The sequence below is a fragment of the Neospora caninum genome, chromosome X (assembly GCF_000208865.1).
Source record: "Neospora caninum Liverpool complete genome, chromosome X".
Lineage (NCBI taxonomy): Eukaryota > Apicomplexa > Conoidasida > Eucoccidiorida > Sarcocystidae > Neospora > Neospora caninum.
In genome coordinates this window covers 5,040,798-5,061,300 of record NC_018396.1, presented here as the reverse complement: position 1 = coordinate 5,061,300, position 20,503 = coordinate 5,040,798, and the positions used below count along the sequence as shown (strand labels likewise).

The 20,503-nt window shown below is 53.9% G+C and overlaps 3 protein-coding genes across 3 annotated transcripts; 1 reads left to right on the top strand and 2 right to left on the bottom strand.

Moving 5' to 3' along the window:
* Positions 1–1,618: 1,618 nt before the first annotated feature.
* Positions 1,619–6,132, bottom strand: NCLIV_050670 (hypothetical protein; the record flags this gene model as incomplete). The annotated part of the gene is made up of 8 exons (XM_003884620.1): positions 1,619–1,650; positions 2,043–2,668; positions 3,318–3,664; positions 3,853–4,003; positions 4,368–4,475; positions 5,054–5,161; positions 5,837–5,943; positions 6,064–6,132. The coding sequence occupies 8 exons, from the start codon at positions 6,130–6,132 to the stop codon at positions 1,619–1,621; spliced, it is 1,548 nt and encodes a 515-aa protein (XP_003884669.1).
* A 3,806-nt stretch (positions 6,133–9,938) lies between these two features.
* NCLIV_050660 (conserved hypothetical protein) lies at positions 9,939–11,432 on the top strand (the record flags this gene model as incomplete). The annotated part of the gene is made up of 2 exons (XM_003884619.1): positions 9,939–10,091; positions 10,500–11,432. The coding sequence occupies 2 exons, from the start codon at positions 9,939–9,941 to the stop codon at positions 11,430–11,432; spliced, it is 1,086 nt and encodes a 361-aa protein (XP_003884668.1).
* A 1,500-nt stretch (positions 11,433–12,932) lies between these two features.
* Positions 12,933–19,527, bottom strand: NCLIV_050650 (putative protein kinase (incomplete catalytic triad); the record flags this gene model as incomplete). The annotated part of the gene is made up of 11 exons (XM_003884618.1): positions 12,933–13,127; positions 13,515–13,585; positions 14,547–14,798; positions 15,345–15,454; positions 15,901–16,017; positions 16,485–16,726; positions 16,980–17,047; positions 17,563–17,686; positions 18,315–18,384; positions 18,807–18,956; positions 19,496–19,527. 11 exons carry the CDS (start codon positions 19,525–19,527, stop codon positions 12,933–12,935), a joined length of 1,431 nt encoding a protein of 476 aa, XP_003884667.1.
* Between the last annotated feature and the right edge of the window lie 976 nt (positions 19,528–20,503).

The window sequence follows — 20,503 nt, the reverse complement described above, 5'->3', positions numbered from 1 at the left end:
AATCGTTTCGTGAGGTAGAGACGGAGACCCGCTCCACGACGCATCTCGCGGGTCAAGGGAAAACCGGCGCCCCTGCGTAGGCGCTCCCTTTTTTTGGCAATTTTTGCTTCCGACACTTAGGATTCGTTTTTTCCTTATTCTGCCTAAACACTGACCTAACCTTCCCGAGCCTGTGCTCAGCGGGATGAGAGACGCGCTCCGACTCCAGCGCATCTAGCCCTTCCTGCCGAGGAAACTGGGGAAGGCTGGGTGCGGTGAGCCGTCTAGCAACGAAACCGCCGTAGAGAGACAGGTGTTTTCCCGTATCGTCCAGCAACGAAACCATCGTAGAGAGACAGGCGTTTTCCCGCATCGTCGCGCTGGCGCCTTACCAAAAAGACGCGGGCTCGCCGTAGAAGTTCGTGAATGCGGAGTGCAGCTTTGGACAGACCGTACTTCGCTTCCAGTGTAGCGGCGAAGCGTGAAGTAGCGGCTCTGCACACAGCCCACTGGCGTTCTTGCTCTGGCACACCACGCGTGAGTAAAACCTGACATCACGCTTCGCGTCGCGCGGGGAGCGTCCGTCTGCGCCCAGCGGCAGTGAGAGTTCTGTTGTGCCATGGAGGAGTCGAGTCCCGGGCATGCGTGAAAAGTGTGTTTGGTCACGGGTGTCTTCTGCCCACTTCGAACGAGGCCTCTGTGTATCGGAAAGGCGGCATCGTTTGTATTAAGGAACCCGTGCTACACTCTCAGCTAGTTTCTTTCCGTCCTCGTCGCCACTGAGAACGTGTAGAAGGCTACCGACTCACGGCTCGATAGATACATAGCGGGCTGCGCTGACGAGCTACGGAACCATACAGGCGTCTCCCCCCTCCTGGCTGAGGTGAGTTGCGGCGCATCTGACTTGGTGCGAGATGCCAGGAGCCCTTGGTCGTTGTGTGCCTGTCACCCCTAAGTTGCATCTAAAAAACCGGTAAACAAAGACATTCAAGATCAAAACCACGAGTCCAACTCGTAGTATATACTCCCCAGAAAAAGGTAGTCTGTAGAAACTTAGGAATCCCATACCCTGAGTTGCATCTACGGCTCGTATATGACAGGTTTCTCCGCTTTGGAAATCTTTTTGGAAGTATATGCGTACACTCAGCTCTACGTTCGCCGTCTATAATCTACGTCCTTCGCAGTCTGAAAGTGCCGACGCACCTGTTCCCTCCTTTTAATTATTGCTCCCCCACTGGGGCACGTCTGCCGCTTTGCGTGTCTCCAGTCCACGCCCCTGCCGGTGCACGAGCCCGCCAATCGTCACCTGGGCCGCGCGGGCGCTCCATCATGACGGCGATTACTCTTGTTTCCACCCGAGCAAGCAAAAGGAACGTGTATTGAAACCTGTGAAAACTTCATTTGTTGCGAGGCGCTTCTGTCACCGTGGCGCTCCAGACGGGGGGCCCTCTGACTTTCTGTCAACACTGAAGCTGCAGCCACCAGAGAACGGCGTGAGACGCCATGCCACATGCAAGAAAAGGAAACAGACTACAGAAACAGTACGTGCACGACGGGACAGTCCGAAAAGGTGACTTCCGGGGAAACGAAAAACAGTGCACCACCATGAGCCTCTCTTCGTTTCTCCCAAAGCCGTCCATCACGTGCTCGTGTTTTCGGTCGCCACCGTGCCTGAGACAGACACCCACACAAGAAAAGAAGACGACCCACCAACTTGGCGTCCCGGACGAAGCTGTAGACCACAGACTGTGGGAGAGGGCGAACTACCAGAGGTTTCTGAATGCAGTTGCCACGCCAGACAGGTAGAAATCTACCGTGTCCATACAGCAGAGTGACGGGAAGAAGTCGACGCAATCGCGACCTTGATACTGAGGGATGGAGAGCGCGCGAACCAAGGATAAACGACTCCGACGATACGCGGGCAGATGGGATCCTGTCGATCTCTCCACAGATGGACAGTTGCGATAGGGTTGCGACATCGCACAGATCACGAGCACGTGTGCGCGCGTGTAGGAGTCAGCATTCTACGGAAAATCGGATGGGACACGCAAACACCCGCGTACCGGGATCAAACGCCTCGTCGATACTTCGTAAGCAGAGAGGACATTGCTTGTTTTTCAGCAGCCATTTGTCAATGCACCCCTGATGGAAGAAATGCGAGCAGCGGAGCTCCCGGATGACTTCTTCGTCGGCAAATTCACCCAAGCAAATGCAGCAGTTCTCCTGCACAGAGGAGAAATGCGCCCCCTTGCGGGTCGACGCATCTGAACTGGAAGCATGCGCTGCTCCGACCGCCGCATGCACCGATCCCAGCTCTTCGGGCGTCTCCAAAGAACAAGAGTGGTCCGCCGCAGGCCCGCGAAAACGGGCGGCGCCTCGTGGAATCGCGTTTTTGCTTTGCCCCATGGCCTCCGTGTTTGCTGGCATGTGCTGAGCACCGACCCGGCCGCGCTCTTCGAGAGGTGAAGAAGGGGGGACGCAAGACGCGTCCCTTGCGCCAGGGGAGTCGACAGCCGAGGCGAGAGGCAGTGAGCGCGAATCGCCCAAAGAAGAGTCGAGCACAGACTCGGGGTGACGGGGCTTCTGCGACGGTGAAGAAGCGGCGAGCCGGTGCTGAGAACTTGAATGGAGGGAAGAAATCGAGGAGGAGAACGCCTGATTTTCGTCGACTCCAGGTGCGCCTGCGGGCCTACAAAGAGAAAACATGCACGCCGCTCCACCGGTGCGGGATGGAACACGCGCACCAGCGTAGCCCCCATCTCTTCGTCGCTTCTATCGAAGGCACCTAACCAGGACTCCCCAGCCTCAGGCAGACGCACACACAAATATGTGCGTTTGACAAGCTTTACAGACACGCTGAAAAACCACGCGCACCGCAAGTAACGCAAGCGCCGATCTACCTCCTGTCGCGCGCTTCACGTCTTCCGTATTGACGCTCAATGGGCGAAAGGAAACAAACCGGAGGACGCAGCCACAGGAAACAGTCGCAGGGCTGTGGGGGGTCTTTGGCTGACACCCGGGGAAATCCTGAAAATGGACAGAAGCGTCTTCGCTCTCATTTCTCTCTCCCAAGAGGAACCGTGCAACACGTCTGCCAAAAGGCGCACCCATCCCTCCATGGTTGTTCGCCGTGTGCCGTCTACAGATAAGAACAGATGCGCACCCACCAGCCTGTGCAATTCCCGTGACACATCCCCGCAGCACGCATCGAGAGTCAGAATCGTCTCTCCCTTTGCGAGCGTCACAAATCTTAGGCAGGGAAGCAGTGCGCATGCATCTCGCTCCTCTCTCTTCGCTTTGCTTCTTCCACCCTTCACCTCCATTCGTTCACTTCTCACCTTCCTCGGAGCCTGACGCTCCGTTGTTCGTCTCGACGTCCGGCTTCTTGTTCCGTTCCGATGAAGCCCGCCAGTTTCTCGGTCTGCCCTGCGTCTTTGCGACAGTCTTCTTCCCACGTGCTCTCGCCTCTCTCCTCTCTCACACTCGAGGCGACTGCCTTGTCGGCCACCCGGGAACACAACTGCGCCTTCTTTTGAGCGTAACTCAGGAGCGGCAGCTTTGCGATTTGCTCCGGTGTCGCGGCGCCCACGAAACGATCGGAAGTTTGCAGGCCTCCCGCGTTGGGCGGAAACGAAATCCAGAAGCAAACGAAGGTGGTGACGAGGCGAAGCACGGAGACCACAATCTGAAGACAGCAACAACATGACTCTGCGCCTAGATCTTCGTTCGGAGCGAGTTCCGCATGCTTTCAATGGACGGCGCCTCCTGGATTTTTACCAAGGAGAAGCGAACAAGCACCGACCAAGTGCAGCTACAGCCGTGTCTGCCTGCTTGCCTTGTCTACGTTCTCTTCGGTTCCGCTGTGCAGCTTACGGCAGAGACAGTGAGTTTCCAGAGACCCGGCGCCTCGGAACACTCATGGGCGTTGAAGACCCAAACTACGCCGAGAATGAACCAACCGTAGCTGAGAATAGACACGAATTTACTACACTTCCATCCTCGCCCGCCTGTTAGCGTTCGTGTACTGCAAACAGGCAAACGCAGAGATTAGGCGGGGAAAACACCGTGGGCATGTGGAAGACAGCCGTGGGGAAATCGTTCTCGATCGTCGAAAAGCAAGAGGCGTGACAGAAAAGGGACAGAAGAAAGCACAAAGGCAAGGACGCGGCTCTCGTTAAAAGAGACTCGAGCGACCCACCAGAGGGGGGTTTGGGAGGAGCAAGCGCGGCGAGAAAGGAAAGAAACGAGGTTCACGATGCAGCAGAGAGGGCCCATCGAGGAAGAAGAGGAACGAGAGAAAGGAGAAAACGCCGAAGCAGATGAAGAGGCCGGATCGTTTCCCTCTGAGCGGGACGAGATGTCAGCAAAGAGACGAGCGCTGTCCTTACGTGTTGATGATGGACGCACGGTTATCTCGGGTGGCATGCAGATGGAAAAAGAAAAGGTACCGGACGGGGACTTGAGACACTTGAAGGGCGCTGAAGACGAGCACCCACCTGAAACAACAGCAGACGAAAAACGCACCAAGGGTGAGAACCGCAAAAGCAGGGAGCACACCAGACAACACCACCGCTGCGCAAGGTGTGAAGTCTCGAGACTGCGGGCGGCGCGAAAGAGGCGAGCGACGACACAAGCTTGGACTGTTTGGACACGACTGAGCCAAACCAGTCGTGCTATGCGCATACTTTTTCGGCGAACTTGGTGCTCTCGACAAAAACACGCACACACAGCAGCCAAGCGAAACAGAGACACAGAACTGGGCCTGGCCGCGCATCGGCTGTGTTTGACCCCACAAAGCATCTCGGACGCGAAACTGGACCCGACAGCAAGGCCTACAAGCGGGTCGGTGTTTGCCGATAACCTCTCGCAGGGGAAAAAAGGGGAGTCCGCCATTCAGCGGACTCTCGGTGTATATCGCCTGTCTCGGCCTCCCCTGCAGACGACTCTATGGTCTCGTCTGTCTTCGACACAAACGAGCTGAGTCGAAAGGAACGAAGAGCGAAACGGCGCTCTCTTCCGGCACCCATCGGCGGATAAAAAATGGGAAGTGTATGTACAGTCTGAGAAAGCTTACCACTGTAGAGGCTTGTTGCATCTGCACTCATCCCAGTACAGAATAAGGTAAACGACGCACGGGACGGAAACCAGGACGCCCGTTGTCGCCCCGAAGAGCATGACCAGTCTGCAGGGGAAGAGTGGAAACCAGAAACCACGCATCTTTGGGCAGCGCAAAAAACGCATTGCCTCCAACGGCCTGTACACGAGCTGGGAAGGCCGTCGAGCGGCCGCTTCTCGGAAATTGCGACATATGTGTTTCCTTTCACGGAAAAAGCAGGCGTAGACCGCCGGCGAGCGCAGTACAGAGTGATTCCCCATGAAAGGAAGCGAAAGGGAAAGGAGCGAAGGCAGCGGTCAATCTGCAGGGGTGACAAATCGAACTTCCTCGGAGAGGGTTGTCTGCTCGTGGCGCCGCTCCACACGCGAAACGGCGGAACGGAGGATGTTCGAGAGTAGGAAGCACGATCACGTCAAGAACCAGGTATCACAGGGAGAGAAACACAACGAGACGTAAGCGTACGAGGCCGGAAACACGCCGGGAAGAGATCCCGTCGACACAGGGTTGACAGTTTGTCGAAAAGACCCGACTCCGTGTGTGTATGTGTGTGTGTGCGGTGTAATTTTAAAACTTCCAGTATGAAAACGGGGCAAAACGAGCACGCAGCTGTCGCCGGTATCACTCGCCCCCGCTCTCACAACTTCGAAACCAGAAGCAGAAAGCGGGCCGTCGAGCAAAAAAAACACTGCAAAGCAGTGTTTGCCGGAACGTTTTCAGCCAAATGCAAGGGGACTGCCTTACTTAATGAATCGAATGGCTTCCTGAGGGTTTTGCGCGACAACCTCCATGATGGGGTCTCTGTTCACTACCGCATCTTCCTCTGTTCCTAACAGGATGTTGTTCACTGACTGAGAAGACAACAACACACCCAAGCAGGCAATGCGGTCGTTGGTCTTCTTTCTTGCTCCGTCCGGTTCATTTCAGGCGGTGTACCAGGTGCTAACCACGAGTGTGTTTCCCACACTTACGTCGGCAGTGGATCGCGCCGCTCGTCGCAGGGTATCTGCTGTGGACCGGAAAAGCGCAAGGCCTGCCATTTTCACTTTGGCAAGGCCTTTGACTCAAGAAACGAAGAGGCCGGAAAGGAACACCACACCAGCTTGTCTGCCGCAGTGATACGGCAACCCGGGAGAAGACGACGAGGGCCGACCAAGGAGTATATCTCCGTTAGATTCCGACCAAGAGATCCTTCCAAGAAAACGGTGAAGGAACGTAGAAAAGCGAGACCTCGTCTCGTTATCGGGCAACACTCGGGATGGGGAGATGTGGTACCGTAGTGTACAGACACCGCGTCCACCCCGAGCCGCCAGTGGAAGCAGCGATGGGCAAATGCCCTGGATATGGCGGCTCTTTGGCCCCCTTCAGTCGTAAAAATACGGTTTCTGGAAGGTTGGAAGAAAAAAGCAAGCGAGTTCGAGCAAGGTTGATGCCACGGAAACGGGGGAAATGCGAATACGAAACGGGACTTCCTGACCTGGAGACGGCGCAGCGATGAGGCATTCTGGTCTGCACACCTGATTCGCGGAGAGGAGTAAACGGTACGTTGCTGATGTCTAGTGGTGGATCCCTCAAAAGGGGGTGATAGTAATTTGGGCAAATCGGGGAATCAGACAGAAGCGCCAAGCTTCTCCCAGTTGATTGGTAATTGTCCGGAGTCACATACGACCAGAGTTCGGCGCATTTCGAGCCGTTGCTAACCCATGCAGCGCGAAGAAGGCGGATACAGGAAACGGGGGCATAAATTAGCGTTTTGGAGATGGTTATCTTTCACGGAAATGCCCGTGATAAGGGCCGTGGTGCCTGGTCGTCGCCATACACACGAAGTTTGTCACGAGATGAAACGACAGTGTCATGGGAAGAACCATACACGTCTCATTACAGATGCTAAAAGTGAAGGAAGTCTCTGGCGCGGAAATACGAAGCAACACTTTAGTTCCAGAAGGTCAGCGTGACGGAGTACGGACAGCCGAACAGGAAGAGGGACGCCAGTTCGCAAAATAGGGCTGGGCCGCTGCATAAAATTCCTCCACGACAAAAATGAGAAGACAGAAAGATGGTCTTGAGCTTCTCTGAAACAAATGTTGCTCAGACACGACACGAAATTCATTCTTCAGTAGTAGTGCATGCGATAAAAAAAGCGACGATATCCGAGAACAACAAAAGCGCTCCGCACACCCTTGCAGAGTAAGAGAAAAGACTCACGTAGAAGGATAATCGTCAGTTTTTTCTCACGAACCCGAAGAGACAGGCCGCTGAGTCGGTAGTTTCGCTCGGTGTTAGTGAAGACACAACACCAGCGAAGACTAACTCCGGGGGTGCTCCGTTACACACTAGCCTACCAACTGAAGATGTCTACCGCGATTTTTGTTGAGATCGAGCGTCTCCCTGTTTTCCTCGTGCCTTCGAAGAACAGCCAGCGCACGCGCGGTTGCCGCCGCGATCAGCAGCACTACAAACGGCCGTGAGAACGCTGCATGCCGCAGGAAGCCGGCAAGGCTCAACTTTCTCTTCAGTTTTCCTGTACAGTTCCCTCCCCCCGCAAAGTAAGACACTAGCGTGAAATTGCGAGGGCGCTTTGTACAGGTATTTTGAGCTATGCAAAAGGACGAGGGTACGCGGAAACCGTAGCCACACCTGTCTGAAATTCCTCAGCCAGTGTGCGGCGCACAAGGCACTGGCAGAGAACCAGGGGTCGCAAGAGTACAAAAATTTGCCTCTCTGATAAATTGCCAAATAGTTTTCTCGAGTAATCTGTACAATTCCCAACTGTGGTATCATGGCATAGTCATCGTACTTCACAGCATGATACTAAGGCAAGGAAAAATCAGGTGTGCAAGCGTTAGCTCCTCAACGGGTCGCATTCATTACAATGCAAACGCCCGCCGCCGCGTGGCTATCTATTAACACAGTTGTGGACAGCCGTTTCGTAGTTTGACTCCGTTTCCTTACGCGGATGAACAGCACACGATATGATGTGTTTATTTGCTCAATGAAACGAGAGAAGAATAAGACGAACAGGCTAAGGAAACACGCCTTAACCTCGCAGGGTAACGTTCTCGGCCTCTCATGGTGGCCGCGAGCTTCGAAACTTCTCTCAATTGATACGTGTTGGCAACAACTAATCGGTAGATTTCACACCTCCATTTCGTAAAGGTGCGTATTCACGTAACCCACTGTATTAGCACAAGAACGAAAAACGCGACGATGCCAGACAGGGAGTCTCGATCAGTGAATGCAGCACCACGATCTCTGCAACGGATATCCCCAAAACAACTCGATTCAGCTGCTCACTTGACAGCTAGTGGGAGAGTCAGTACATGATCTAGAGGGAAGTGAAGCCAGCTAAAAGTCAGGCCTTCCGTGGGCAGATGGAGGCGCCGGGCCGCAACGGAAAAATGACGACATAACCGAGCACCGGGCGAAAGAAAACAGAGGAAAATGGGCGTATGTTTGAAGAGAGACTGGCCAGCAGTGGCGCCGAGGATTCCAAATGGCAGCGTCGAGGAGGCGTGAAACAGAGACGCACCCGGAAATGCATCGACGGTCCCCCTGCATCTCTCCCAACCTCTCTATCTGTGACAGTACGGTGTCCTCTCTCTGTGCCACCGCACAACTTTGGTGGACAAAGTTTTTCAGCAAGCAATCGCAAGTCATGTTCCCAAGTCCCCTCTTTGGCGGATGTCTTGCTTGTAGTCGTGGCCGGCCTCGGGTTCACACTCGAGCATATTCGCAGCACCCAGTTTCCGAGCGCCCCGTGACCCGTCCTCCTTTGAGCTCAGACACACTCTGTTCGCTTTTTTAGCTGCAGCCTAATTAGAGGGGCCTGAGGCGTGCTTTCCAAGCGAATTACGTAAACTGTAGCGCGAGTAGGTACAAGCGCCTTGGACGATGTAGACGCCGTCCTTCGACAGCGGTCACTTAAGACTTCAATTGGGTTGCAGCATGCAAGTTCGCCTTGATATCTCAATACAGCTCTGCAGAAGAAGGAAACTGTCCCATGCGACCGTTAGTACACGAACGGTTGGAAGAACACACACTTTTCGGTCAAAAGTAGTTTCTCCTCTGTCTCCAGGCGACGCTCTGTCGTGGTAAGAGGCGCTTTTCAGCCCACAGCGCCCTCCCTCGCCACTGGCTGGCCGTGGCGGGTTGGACGAGTCTGCTTCTTGATTCGCCCTTCTGTACCCCTTTTTTCACGAAGCTGCAAAGCTTTGTGTTCCTAGGGATCGTGGTGACTTTCCCATCCTCCCTGCTTCACGTGTATGAAAACACATGTGTCGTTGAGCGAACCCGATTGCGAAAGTTTATGGGTCTGGTACGCGAGACCTCCGGAGCACTCCGCGCAGCTTTGCACCCCGACCCCGTTCCACGCAATGTCGAGCGTCGCTCGCAGCAAGGGTAATACGTTTTTCGCTCTCAAAGCACGAACCATATAGCGGACTCCACGTCTCGCCAATTTTTTTCTTTTTTCTTGTGGAAACGATCGACAGCATAGCGTATCCTCCTCGTCCTGTCCGCAGGTATTTCCCTGGTACAGCTCACTGCCAGCGCATCGCTGCTGTCGACACGCTGAGCTTCGCACGATTCGACCACGTCCAGCTTTTCCCGTTTCGACATCGTTTCCGCGTGAACGAAACCTGTAGTTTGTTGGCTTATTCGCCACACTCTAAATTTGCCTGCGTGTGCTTCCTTGATCCCGTGGACGCCGTGTGCAATCTCGGCGTCGCGACAGGTGGCACCATGTCAGCTACATCCGGCGACGGCACGCGCCAGCAAGGCGATAAGGAAACAACAGCTTCACCCCAACCGGAAAGAAATGAAGAATATTCCTCCCCGTTCTCTGGAGATGAAGCGGCTGCCGGAGCTGCGGTTGCCTGCGCGGACTGCCTCGCAGTTGCCCTCGGGACAGCCGCAACAGTTTCTCTCGGTATCCTCCAGGCGGGTGCTGTGCTTCTGGATGTTTGTTGGCGCGCTATCATCAAGTCTTGCTGTGACAATGGTAAGACTGACCTTATCAGACTGACGAACAGTAACCACGCATGGCAGGGGGATTTCAGATGTCTATGTGCCGCAGTGCCTGCTGGAAATGCCGTAGTGAACGTCGCAGCATAATCCCGTAGCATGCCTCCTCTAGAAGTCGCCCCATCAGATGCGCGCTGTTCCGACCTGAGTGCTCCGTAGTTTTGTTCCCCATTGCCTTCATGAGGTTGGCTTCAGTCCATCCAGAATGCTGGATACAGAGTCGCCGACTTGGATTCGTGGCATAATGAGTCGCCTACTCGTCAATACATGCCTCTGTTGTTTTGCATAGTGACAGCTCGTGGGGGTGCATGCGTGTTTCGCGTAGCCAGATATGCCCGAGAAAAAGGAATGCAGGCGTGGTGACGACTCTGGTGTGTATTTTCAGGGGTTCCGAATCGGCAGCCCCGGTACTACGTCCCCAGCAATCGCGTGCAGTATGTACACGAGGAGCCGATGCGGGTGTACTTCCCCCGGGCTCCTAGCGGATACTACAGCGGCTCAACGAACACCTTCTTTCCCAGAGAGCCGTATCTCTGAGTTTCTTCCCCATGCGCTGAGATTCTCAGGGGCGGTCACTGCCTGCCAGGACGGGTGGTGGCACGTGGCTTCGACTCACCGGCCCTGTAGTCGGCGGGAAGTGCAGCAACACGAGAGACAGGTGATTCCGGACCTGGACAGTCGAATTCAACGGGTGCCCAAGACACCACATGAAGACGTAAATGGAATAAAGGCAAGATCCTGCCACCGAAATGCACAGCGATGTGGCCCTACTGACAAACAGCTTCGGCATCTGGCAAAGCGACTGGCTCTATCGTGCTTTCCGTCAGCTGCTGTGAGCTCTCCTTCAACCGAGGCGAGCACGGTCAAGTTTTTCGGTGAATCGGGGATATCTCGGGCAATTGCCTGGCACCGCTTGCGCTCCTTGTTTCGGAGCTGGTATTTTTTGCTTGATGGTCCGCCCAATGCCCACCTACTAGGCCGCCGTATGTCTGAAGGCACCACAGAGGCCGGAACTGAAGATCATGCAGGCTCTGATAAGCTAAATGAGAAGCCGCGTGCGCAAACTGTATCTGTAGAATATCCTCCTATAATCGACCTTCCCGATAGAACGGCGTTTTTGTTGCCTTTAGATGCTCTCCGAAGTGACTCTCCTAGGCTCGTTTTCAGGTCAGAGAGTGTGCACAGTGGGAAGACACACGATACACTGGAGAGCCACCACATGAAAGCTGATGCACCGAGTTTTGAAGGACGCTTCTATCGTCTGGGACGCTTCTCCGCTCTTGCGCAGCTGAACGAGAGACACCCGGTACCAGGTTGAAATGGGAGTTCCGTGAGCCTAGATGCATGAGAATGTGGGGCAACGTGAGCGTCGAGAAGAAGTGTGTGCGTTCCCTGACTACACGTGTGCTCCATTTCTCGGGAGGGTGAATGCACGACACAGCAGGTATTATACATCAATTTAGAGGCGACAGACCGTCATCCTGTCTCGGTTGATAACGACGAGATTTTGCGAGTGGTAAACAGAGAAGTCACAGCAGGAAGAGGTCTGAAAATGGGTGCTTTGAAAATCGCATACGGGAACCCAGCAGCTTGTGCGAGAAAGAGACCCTGTTACGGGAAACGTTTAGACGTTTTTTTGTGTGTCCAGGGTGCCCTGTGTGGTACCTCGTCCAGCGTGGAATGAGGCATTGTTCGTTTTGTCGAGCGCAACCGAGCTGGGTGTTCGTTGTGCGCGTCCATTTATGGTACTAAAGGGCGTTAAATGAAAGGCACACCGAAAGAGCGTTTATCGGCGGTGCTGTGTAGTTGTACCCCTGACTTTCTGTAACGCCAGTGCCAAAGGTGCGCAGCTGATGCAGCTGCCGCTCACGAACGTGGCACTGCGGGCCGTACTCGTGGGAACGCAGCTTGACGTGACATCACCGTTCCTACGGCTTTGCTTCACGGCCGTTAGAGACAAAATTGAAGCGGTCTGCAGCAAGCGGTGCTACCCCGCGGAAGAAGAAGGAGAATATAACCTCTTCGTGGTAGAGCCTCCTGTCGCTGTCTGTGCCTTCCACAAACCACGACTGCGCAGCCGGATATGAATTAGTTTCGGCAGTAGTAGAAGTAGGACTACACGGACCGGCACTCCTTTGGTTTGACGGTTGCAAGAGCCGCAAGACTCATGTTCACATTTTCGAGTTCTGTACCATTTCCTGATGCAGCCACCGACAACAGGTGTCAAGTAAATTAGACATTTCCGGCCTGCGACTGCAACAAAAAGAAACCTGCGATCGGTGGACGCCAGGCATGTGTGAATCAGTGGTCACTTCCAACGATACGTGTGCCACAGAACAGCCGCTGGCTGTAGCACGACTAAGCTGATAGCCCCACTTCCAGCATTTTGCCGCATGACACAAAAGGACGCCAGTCTTGTCAGCAAACTGCTTCTCGCCGTTTCAACTCCCGAGTACGCCTGTTTATGCAAAACTCCGAGCACGATCCAGTTGCCGAATCCACACAAGACATTTGTGGAATCAAAAAGCCAAGCAGCTGATCCCTATCCGAGAAGCGACTGTTTTGCAACAGGCTCAGCACAGCACAGGAATCAGAAGCAAATCAGAGGCCTCTACCAAAAGCGAGCGCACGTGTACCACACCACGACACTTGCGTAAACATACATCTTGAACACCCGCCCTCCGAGAATTCTGTCGCTGTAGTGACGGGCCTCTTCTACTCAAGCATTATAAAAAACCTCCGAAAGAGTCAGCAGATACCCGAATATAGTGCCGCGCAACTGACAGCGGCTTCACAGGATCTGCTGCCCTACAGACGACTACATAATCGCGCACGCCGTCTGTTCTCCGTCTACACGCTTCATATTCTTTGCTGCCGCGGCGTTTGCACGCCGTGGGTCCCTCAGATCCTTGTCCATATATTGGTCTTCCGGGTTCGTTAGAGTCACTCCGAAAAGATTCCCAAGACCTCGAAGCATATCGGCAGCTTGGAGCTGTAGTCTTTCACCGGTCGGCTGCAGAACACCGGCACCCGCAGACACACGAAAGAGGGCTTGAAGGATCTGTAAGTACTAGCAGATCCCAGACTGTGAACCCCTCCTTGGCTCTCGACATAAAGAGACGGGCTAGGTGACTACGAATAATAACTTACAGCTCGCGCTCGTTTAATGCAACCGTTCACTCGACATACGGATTCCACAGCGCGTATGTTACATTGCGACAAGATCAATGTGAAGACTCGTTTTCGCATCGCAGTAGCTGCCAATTTGACAGCAATGGAGCAAAACACCTCCCGTGAGATCACAATAGCATCAGTAGGTCGCACACACTACAACTTGCGTCTCAGAGAACCGACAGAAGGGGCGGAATCTATAGGGCACGTGGCAGTGATTTCAGCCTACCAGGAGCTCTTTCCAACTCGGGCGTTCTTGGGGATTGAAAGTAAGCATGGCCGATACCAGAGAAAGCAAATCTGCACCAAAGAAAAAGAAACCCAGTAGGAGTCTGAAGCGTTTGCCTCTTGTCTATACGCGGGGGCATGCACCAACAGTTTTGCCACGTTTCCTGGCTGACAATCTCTTGTTATGCAAAAACGGAGATCCCTCTTCCTCGATGCAGTCCTCTGTTCCCACAAGTCAGTTGATACCCCCCAGGAGGCCTCTCACTAGGGGAAGCCGTACCAGTTTTTTTAAAAGAAGCATGGGCACGTCTCTCTCGCTACAACGGTGTCTGCCGCTACTGGTTGGAAAGACGCTTAAAACCAGAGCACATGTATGCCACTGAAAATGGCTGCACTGAAGGAATCAGATTTACGGTATTTCGACATGGCGACACGAACGAAATCGTGAATGAGAGCACGTGCAACGGGAAAACACAGGATGACCCTTTGCAATTCGGTCACGTAACGATGTCTTGCAGACGCTCCGCCACGCGTGATGTTGGCAGTAGAGTAGATGAGGTAGACGAATGGACCGTGGACGCGCAGGTCCCTCTGCCGCATGCAACGAGGAACGAAGAGGACGTGGTACCACAGATGTTTGCAAGTAACCTTCAACAGAAAAAACTGCGTTGCTGTCGGTTCTCACCTTCGTGTCGGCCTTTCTGCCTCAACTTTTCGACTGCCCGGGCTGCCCTCTTGGCGCTCTCATTCACACCCTGAACACCAGAATAATCGAGCCCTCGCTTCGAACTGGATAATGGCGCCAAGTACCTCGGCCCCTGCTGTTGCCTTACGTCGTTACTCGCCCGAAAGTGTTGGGTTTTATCAGCAATAGCATGTTTGCTAGTCTGCTCCCGCCATGCATGCTTCACACAAGGCAACTGCGCGTAACACTCTCAGTAGCAGGTCCGCAGGCAGGAGCGACGCGACGCTCGACTGTGACCTGCACAGGGTAGCAGGCTTCTAGGAATCCGCAGCAGTGACTGCTTAATACCCAAGTGAACAGTCTTCTGCGCTTCATCAATGACGTTTGTCGCCGTTACCGTTGGCTCTTCCATTGTGGCGAGGTACAGCAAAACAAGTCCAAAGGCGTAGACGTCGTTCTTGTATGGCGAAAGTGTTTCTGTGTAGTACTGGGGCTTCTGTATGCGAGCTGTCGCCAGCGCCTCCCGATATTCTGGTGAAATAAAGGTCGGAATGGACGCTAACCGCTTCGCCACGCTCACCATCCACCGCTTGAACTCCGCTGAAAGATCACGCACAGACTCGCGACAAGAGCCAGAAATCGAACTGAAAAACGCCGAGGGGTGCTGGTGGAGGCTGCATGCCGCGGCGACTCGGACTCTTTGACACCCTCCTGCCGCTGGAACGTTTGGCGACAGTCACAAGTGCTTTCACAAATGCTACTGCGAGTCACCTCCACAGTTTCAGGTTTTGTCCTTAAAGACAGTGTGCACATTCCTGAAGGATTCGAGAATCTATTCGACAACTGCCTAGAAAAGCAATGCACGAAATTGAAAACACCGCCGTGTTCTCGCTACAGAAACATGGCCCAAGTGTAGGCGAGGTCGGAGATATCTGACAGCGTTGGCCGGCCAAGGCCGGCTGCCTCTCGTCACAATCAGAGAAATGAAACGTGCCGACTGCAGCCACGCTCGTTGCCTGTACGCCGCTTCAGTCTCTTTGTCCGCCTCTCCACTACACGCAGTAACCCACATGCAACTGTGTACGAAACTGTAGACCCAAAACAAGAATAAAAGGCTACCCCAAGACTCCCGCGGAGATGGCCTACATGGAGGAAGAAAGTCGCCAACAAGCAGCCTGAAACCGTCGTCCGAGACGAAAATATTGTTCGGATGAATGCTTCCATGGTACAGCCGACCATTCTCCAGATAAGCCATGCTGAGACAGCGGACAGGGAACAACAAAAAGCGACCTGAACCGGTAAGCAACAGCAACCGTGAAGAATAAGTCTCGAGCTAACAACCACCCAAACATGGCGCATGTGCACGCCGCTGCCATCTTTGCCTGTCCTGTCCACAGCAAGCAATGTCGGGACGACCGCTCGCACAGCATGGAAGGTCACTGAAGGAAGACTCGTGCTATTCGTCCCTCGAGGTCGAAGTCGATCGACTCTCACGCCGATCTTTCGACTTTGTTGGCTTCACACGACCGCACGCCGCTGGCTATCTCTACATCCCGATAGTGCTCTTTCCTCGACTATGTGAACCAGACGCGACTAAGCACGACCGGGGCGCTGCCCCACACCCGCACCAGGAGACCCGCATGCCTTTGGCGCGTCCATCTCCGTGAACCAACCGAGCTGGGACAGTTACGCAGGTTCGTACCACGAGATAAATTTGTGCGCGTTCGTTACAAGAAGATCGTCTTTATAGTAGAGCGATTTCTTTTTGCCGGCGAGGTTCTTGATCACGTCTCCAACGGTTCCGTGCTTGAAATATGGCCTAACACGGAGACAGGAACGTTTCCATCGAAACAGCATCGATAGTTTCGACTCTGAAAGTCAGCGTCCAGCCGACCGCTTACTGGTTCCTCGGGAACCCCCCAAGTCGTGAGACACGATGCGCGGGGAACTGGCAGGCGTGGATCGTGCATTCGAGTCTCTGCATCGACGGCACTAACCACGCCGGTCTTCGCTCTCCTAAATGGTCTGGACCCTTCGGGAGGCTGGGTGAGATCGGCTGATGACGGTTGGCCTTCGCCCCGGTAACCAGCCGTGAAGCGCTCAAAAGGACAAGATGTCTGTTTATTGAAAGCTGCGCATGCCACCCTTTATGGCGTGAAAGAGATAGCCAGGTCCCGCAAGGGATCTCTGACGGTGGCTGACGAGGACAAGTGCGGTTACAGGACTGGCGGTCCACATAGCCCCATCCGCGCGCACTCGAAGTCCCCTGTTCCTTCCCTTCCTCACCGAACAAAGATCGCGTTCTCCACGGGTTTGAAGTCCTTGTGTTGCCGCTTGATGGCGCCGACGTAAACTATTGGCACTAAACCGACCTCCTCAAAGTCGAAATTACCCCTCTCTACAATGAAACGCCAGATGACTTTCATCTGCGACTCGCCTTCTGCAAGAAGCGTGTCTGCATACTCTCTGCCGCCATCAGAAAAGCCCATCCTCCGCCCGTCTCCCGTGTATGCCGCAGCCGGCTCGATCTAGAACAACAGCGACACGCAAAATGGAAACACCCACTCCACACAGGGCTCAACTGAAGCTACCGCAATCACAACACCAGCAACCGAGGTTCGCTTCGGCCACGGGTCCGCCGCAGCCTGCCGCGACTCGGTCACCTGTACAGGCACCTATGCTGGTAACAGGACTGCCGCCGACGCTGCAACACGCGTGGCAGTGAATGACTGGCGCGTTCGCTGTCTCCAGGTATGCAGTAAAACCTTCTACGAGCCTTACCAACTTTGCTACGAACGTGTCCGGCATTTCAGGTTCGTCCTCCTTCGGGGGCTCAGGCTGCATTTTCCCTGCACACGAAAGACGCAAAAAACGGTTCCAGTGGAAGTCCTGGTATCAGACAAAGCCTCAGAGTCGTAAGGAAAACTGGTCCGAGGAACGACATAGTTCACCGTCAGAAGTAATACGTGAGCTGGGTTAAGAACGTCTGGAGACAGTTTGTTCCCTATCTACCATTTTAAATCGTGTAAATAGAATCAACAGAACTACAATGTTCACGTTCATGGATTGAGTGTCCAGGACTACCCGGCGCTTAATAACGGTTCCGTATTCCAGCTTCCGTCTTTTTGTGACGTGACAAGCGGTGTGTTTAAGACTAGTTTACATGCGCTACGGTAGTATTATCAAGCCTCTTCTCCCACATAGATTTCATGGGAAATCTAAAATTAGCAAAGCTCCACAAGTTAAAAATTCCAGAAACAGCTTGCCACGAGAAAGGTGCACACAGCATGTGCGGTCTGCGAAGAGGGAGGTTACCGGCAGGACTGGTTCGTGAAGCAATAGAAGCTTGCTCCCTTTTGCTTACCTTTCCTTCTCGATCTCCGTTCAAGAACCTCTCGCTCAGCAGCCGCCGCCTCATCTGCTGCCTGCTTGGCCGCGAGCATTTCTGCCTTGTTGAAATCTTCCCATGGCTTGGTGAGGCAATGGAGCTGAGCCAGGAAGTGCACATCGAAGCGCCCACACGTGTGACAACCAGAGAACACCGGTGGCAATCTCAGTGAGCAGAAGCTGTTCCCCGCTGCCTGGTCGGCAAGAACCGCGAAACCCGCAAGCTTCAGAAGAGGCCACTCACTCAGCAGAAATCCCAACCTCACTGTAGCTCTGTTTTTTTGCTAGCGGTCACAAGCGCGTTGAGAGGAGAACGGGCTGCCCAAAGAAGACATCTAACAGATAAAAAGATAAAAAGGAACCATCCTGGAGGGGAGTAGAGACGAACCTGATGAGGCAGCTCTCGCTTCTTCCACGTGAAGTTTAGTTGATTCTGTTGCATCTCTGCCAGTTTGCCGTTCACCTACGGCGAGAAAAAGGATACACATTCGCCGTTCGCGGAGCCTCTTGCACATTCTGATAACTGGACGTGGAACCACCTTTGCGGCCCATCCGAAGAAGAAACCTAGAAATCGGCGTTTTGGAGAAAGGACACAGTGAGTATTGGTTGCCACAAGATATCCGTGAACGGAGGCTCGCGCGTGGTTTGGAGGACAGCGGTGCACCAGCTACCGCGGAAGAGAAGCAGAGAGGACTCACACGTCAGCTCTGACATCAGAAAAACCTCACCTCGTCTAGCCTATCTTGTAGCTCAGTCTGGAGGCCTTGGCGTTCTTCCAGGAGCACCTCAGGATCCGTTCTGGTGCCAGGAACGTTGCAGAAGGCGGTTATCCACAAGTGAACAACTGCTTCATGATTTGAGGCAGGCAGACGAAGAACCTGAGCCTATGGCAACTTAACGGCCGATGGCTGGTGTCACGACGGAAAACCAAGAAACAGTCCGATGCGAGTCGCTCAGCTTTTATAAGAAACGTGAACCAAGATCAGACCCCATCTCATGAGTACCGTCCGTCATAATGGGAAGAAACTCGGGCCCCAATACCTCCTTAGTTCCAGTGCTCCTGCCAGATAGTAACCCGCGCGTTCGCTGTGTAATCGGCAAAGCAATTCATACCCCGCCTTCGGCTAGCTGTCGCTGCGAACGCAGGGAAGACTCATTCCCGTGTCGTCTTCTGAAAAAAAAGGCGGCTGCCGTCGCAGGCGTTGCGTTAGAGGACGCACCTGTCGTGTGGGTCAAAGCGGTCTGCAAAATCGAATTCATCGTCGTAGCCAATATCGTCATCATCCTCGCCCTCGAGAGGCTCGTTCATCGCCGCCGCCGCCTCGTCTATGCCTTGATCAAGCTTCTGTATGCCTGCCACCAATTTATCCCTTTGAGGAGAGAAAAGAGACAACGAAACCCGCGAGACAGAAATGCCATCCGGGTCACGGCTCCATATCACTGTGCTGGCCGCAGGCTTGTCAGTAAAAGACGAAAGATAGTCTCCAGGACCCGGAAGGAACGCCTCCCTGGCACTATGCGGAACCCGCTGAGCTGACATTGCCCATCCAGAAAAGGTTGTATTGCGGAACTGGAAGCTCTAATTCCAGATCAGATTGGTCCTCCCTTTTGGTAACGACGGAACAGGCCTTCGGGCAATGGCCGCTATCAGTTGGACCCAGACACACGAGTCCCGGGTGACGTGCCGTCGGAGCACTGTCTCCGGCAAAGTCCGGAAAGTGCCAGCATTGCCCTGGGGACTGTCAACTGCTCGAAGCCTCCCAGATACACACATTTTCACCCACATCGAGAGCGCGCCATACATTATCCCTCCGGGCTGCAAAGAGCACCAGCAGTTTCCCAGTGATGCAGCTGGAGAGATCTCAGTGAAAGCGCAACACCCGCATCAGAACAACCTTGGGGCTCTCACCTGAGGTCTGTTAGTTCTTTAGTAACTTCCATTACGTTGTTTTTGATCACCCACGTTTCCCCGTGCACGCCAGTCCCTATGCACGAAGCAAAATGTAACGCAATTAGCCAGAACTCAACAAAGAAGAGTGAAAAATATTCCACTTCCCGCCAGCATGACAGGGTACGAGAGCAGCAACAACGCACTGGCGCGGTAGAAAAAAATCCTAGGCCGTTGTGCAGTCCTCTGGAGCGTACGTGCACTCATATAAGCGCAGTGTTGTACACGTCAGCAAACTGGAAGACAGGCAGATCACTCCAGTATGGGGCTGGGTTTGTAGCTCAGCCCACGTTGATCCCAAACAGGCCATTACCTGTATACGACGTCCGTGAAGGGAAAAGCAGCTTCTGACGAAACTTCCACCTTCCCCTGCCCGTTTCGTGAGACCACTACATAGGAAAAGTCATGTTACGGCGGTTGATTTTGCTGGTACCGGTATGCCGCCTACCTGGTAGTCGCCTCTCTGGGAAAAACCCAGCAGGCCACTGGATCCTCTCACCAAGAACTCCCCACTCTGACTTCTGCAACCCTCTACGAGCCATTGTCGTTTTCACCAAACGTCTCGTTTTTTTCGAAGACGAATACCAAATGTACTGCGCTAGGCGCGACGCAGAACGACATGGAGACGACGCGGTGACGTCGTCCGCTTACAAGTAAATTAGCCCCCGTGGTTATCGCAGACTAAAATCCGCAAAAAAGCCACTGGAAAACAAAAACATTAACAGAGTCAGAGATAATCGGTAAAGTATACAAAGAGAATGTGTTGCCGTCAGTCAAAAGGATACACCCGATCGATCAAGTCCAAGGTCGCCAGACGGCGTGGCGAGACTCGCTGACGCACCGCAGAGGGAACATGTTTTTGGTGTTCCCTACTAACGTGCTGGCGTCGACGCTTCAAATGATAAAGCCGCTACACATTCTACAGCCCCATTGACTGGGCGTGCTTTCCGTGCTTTAGGGGACAAGCAT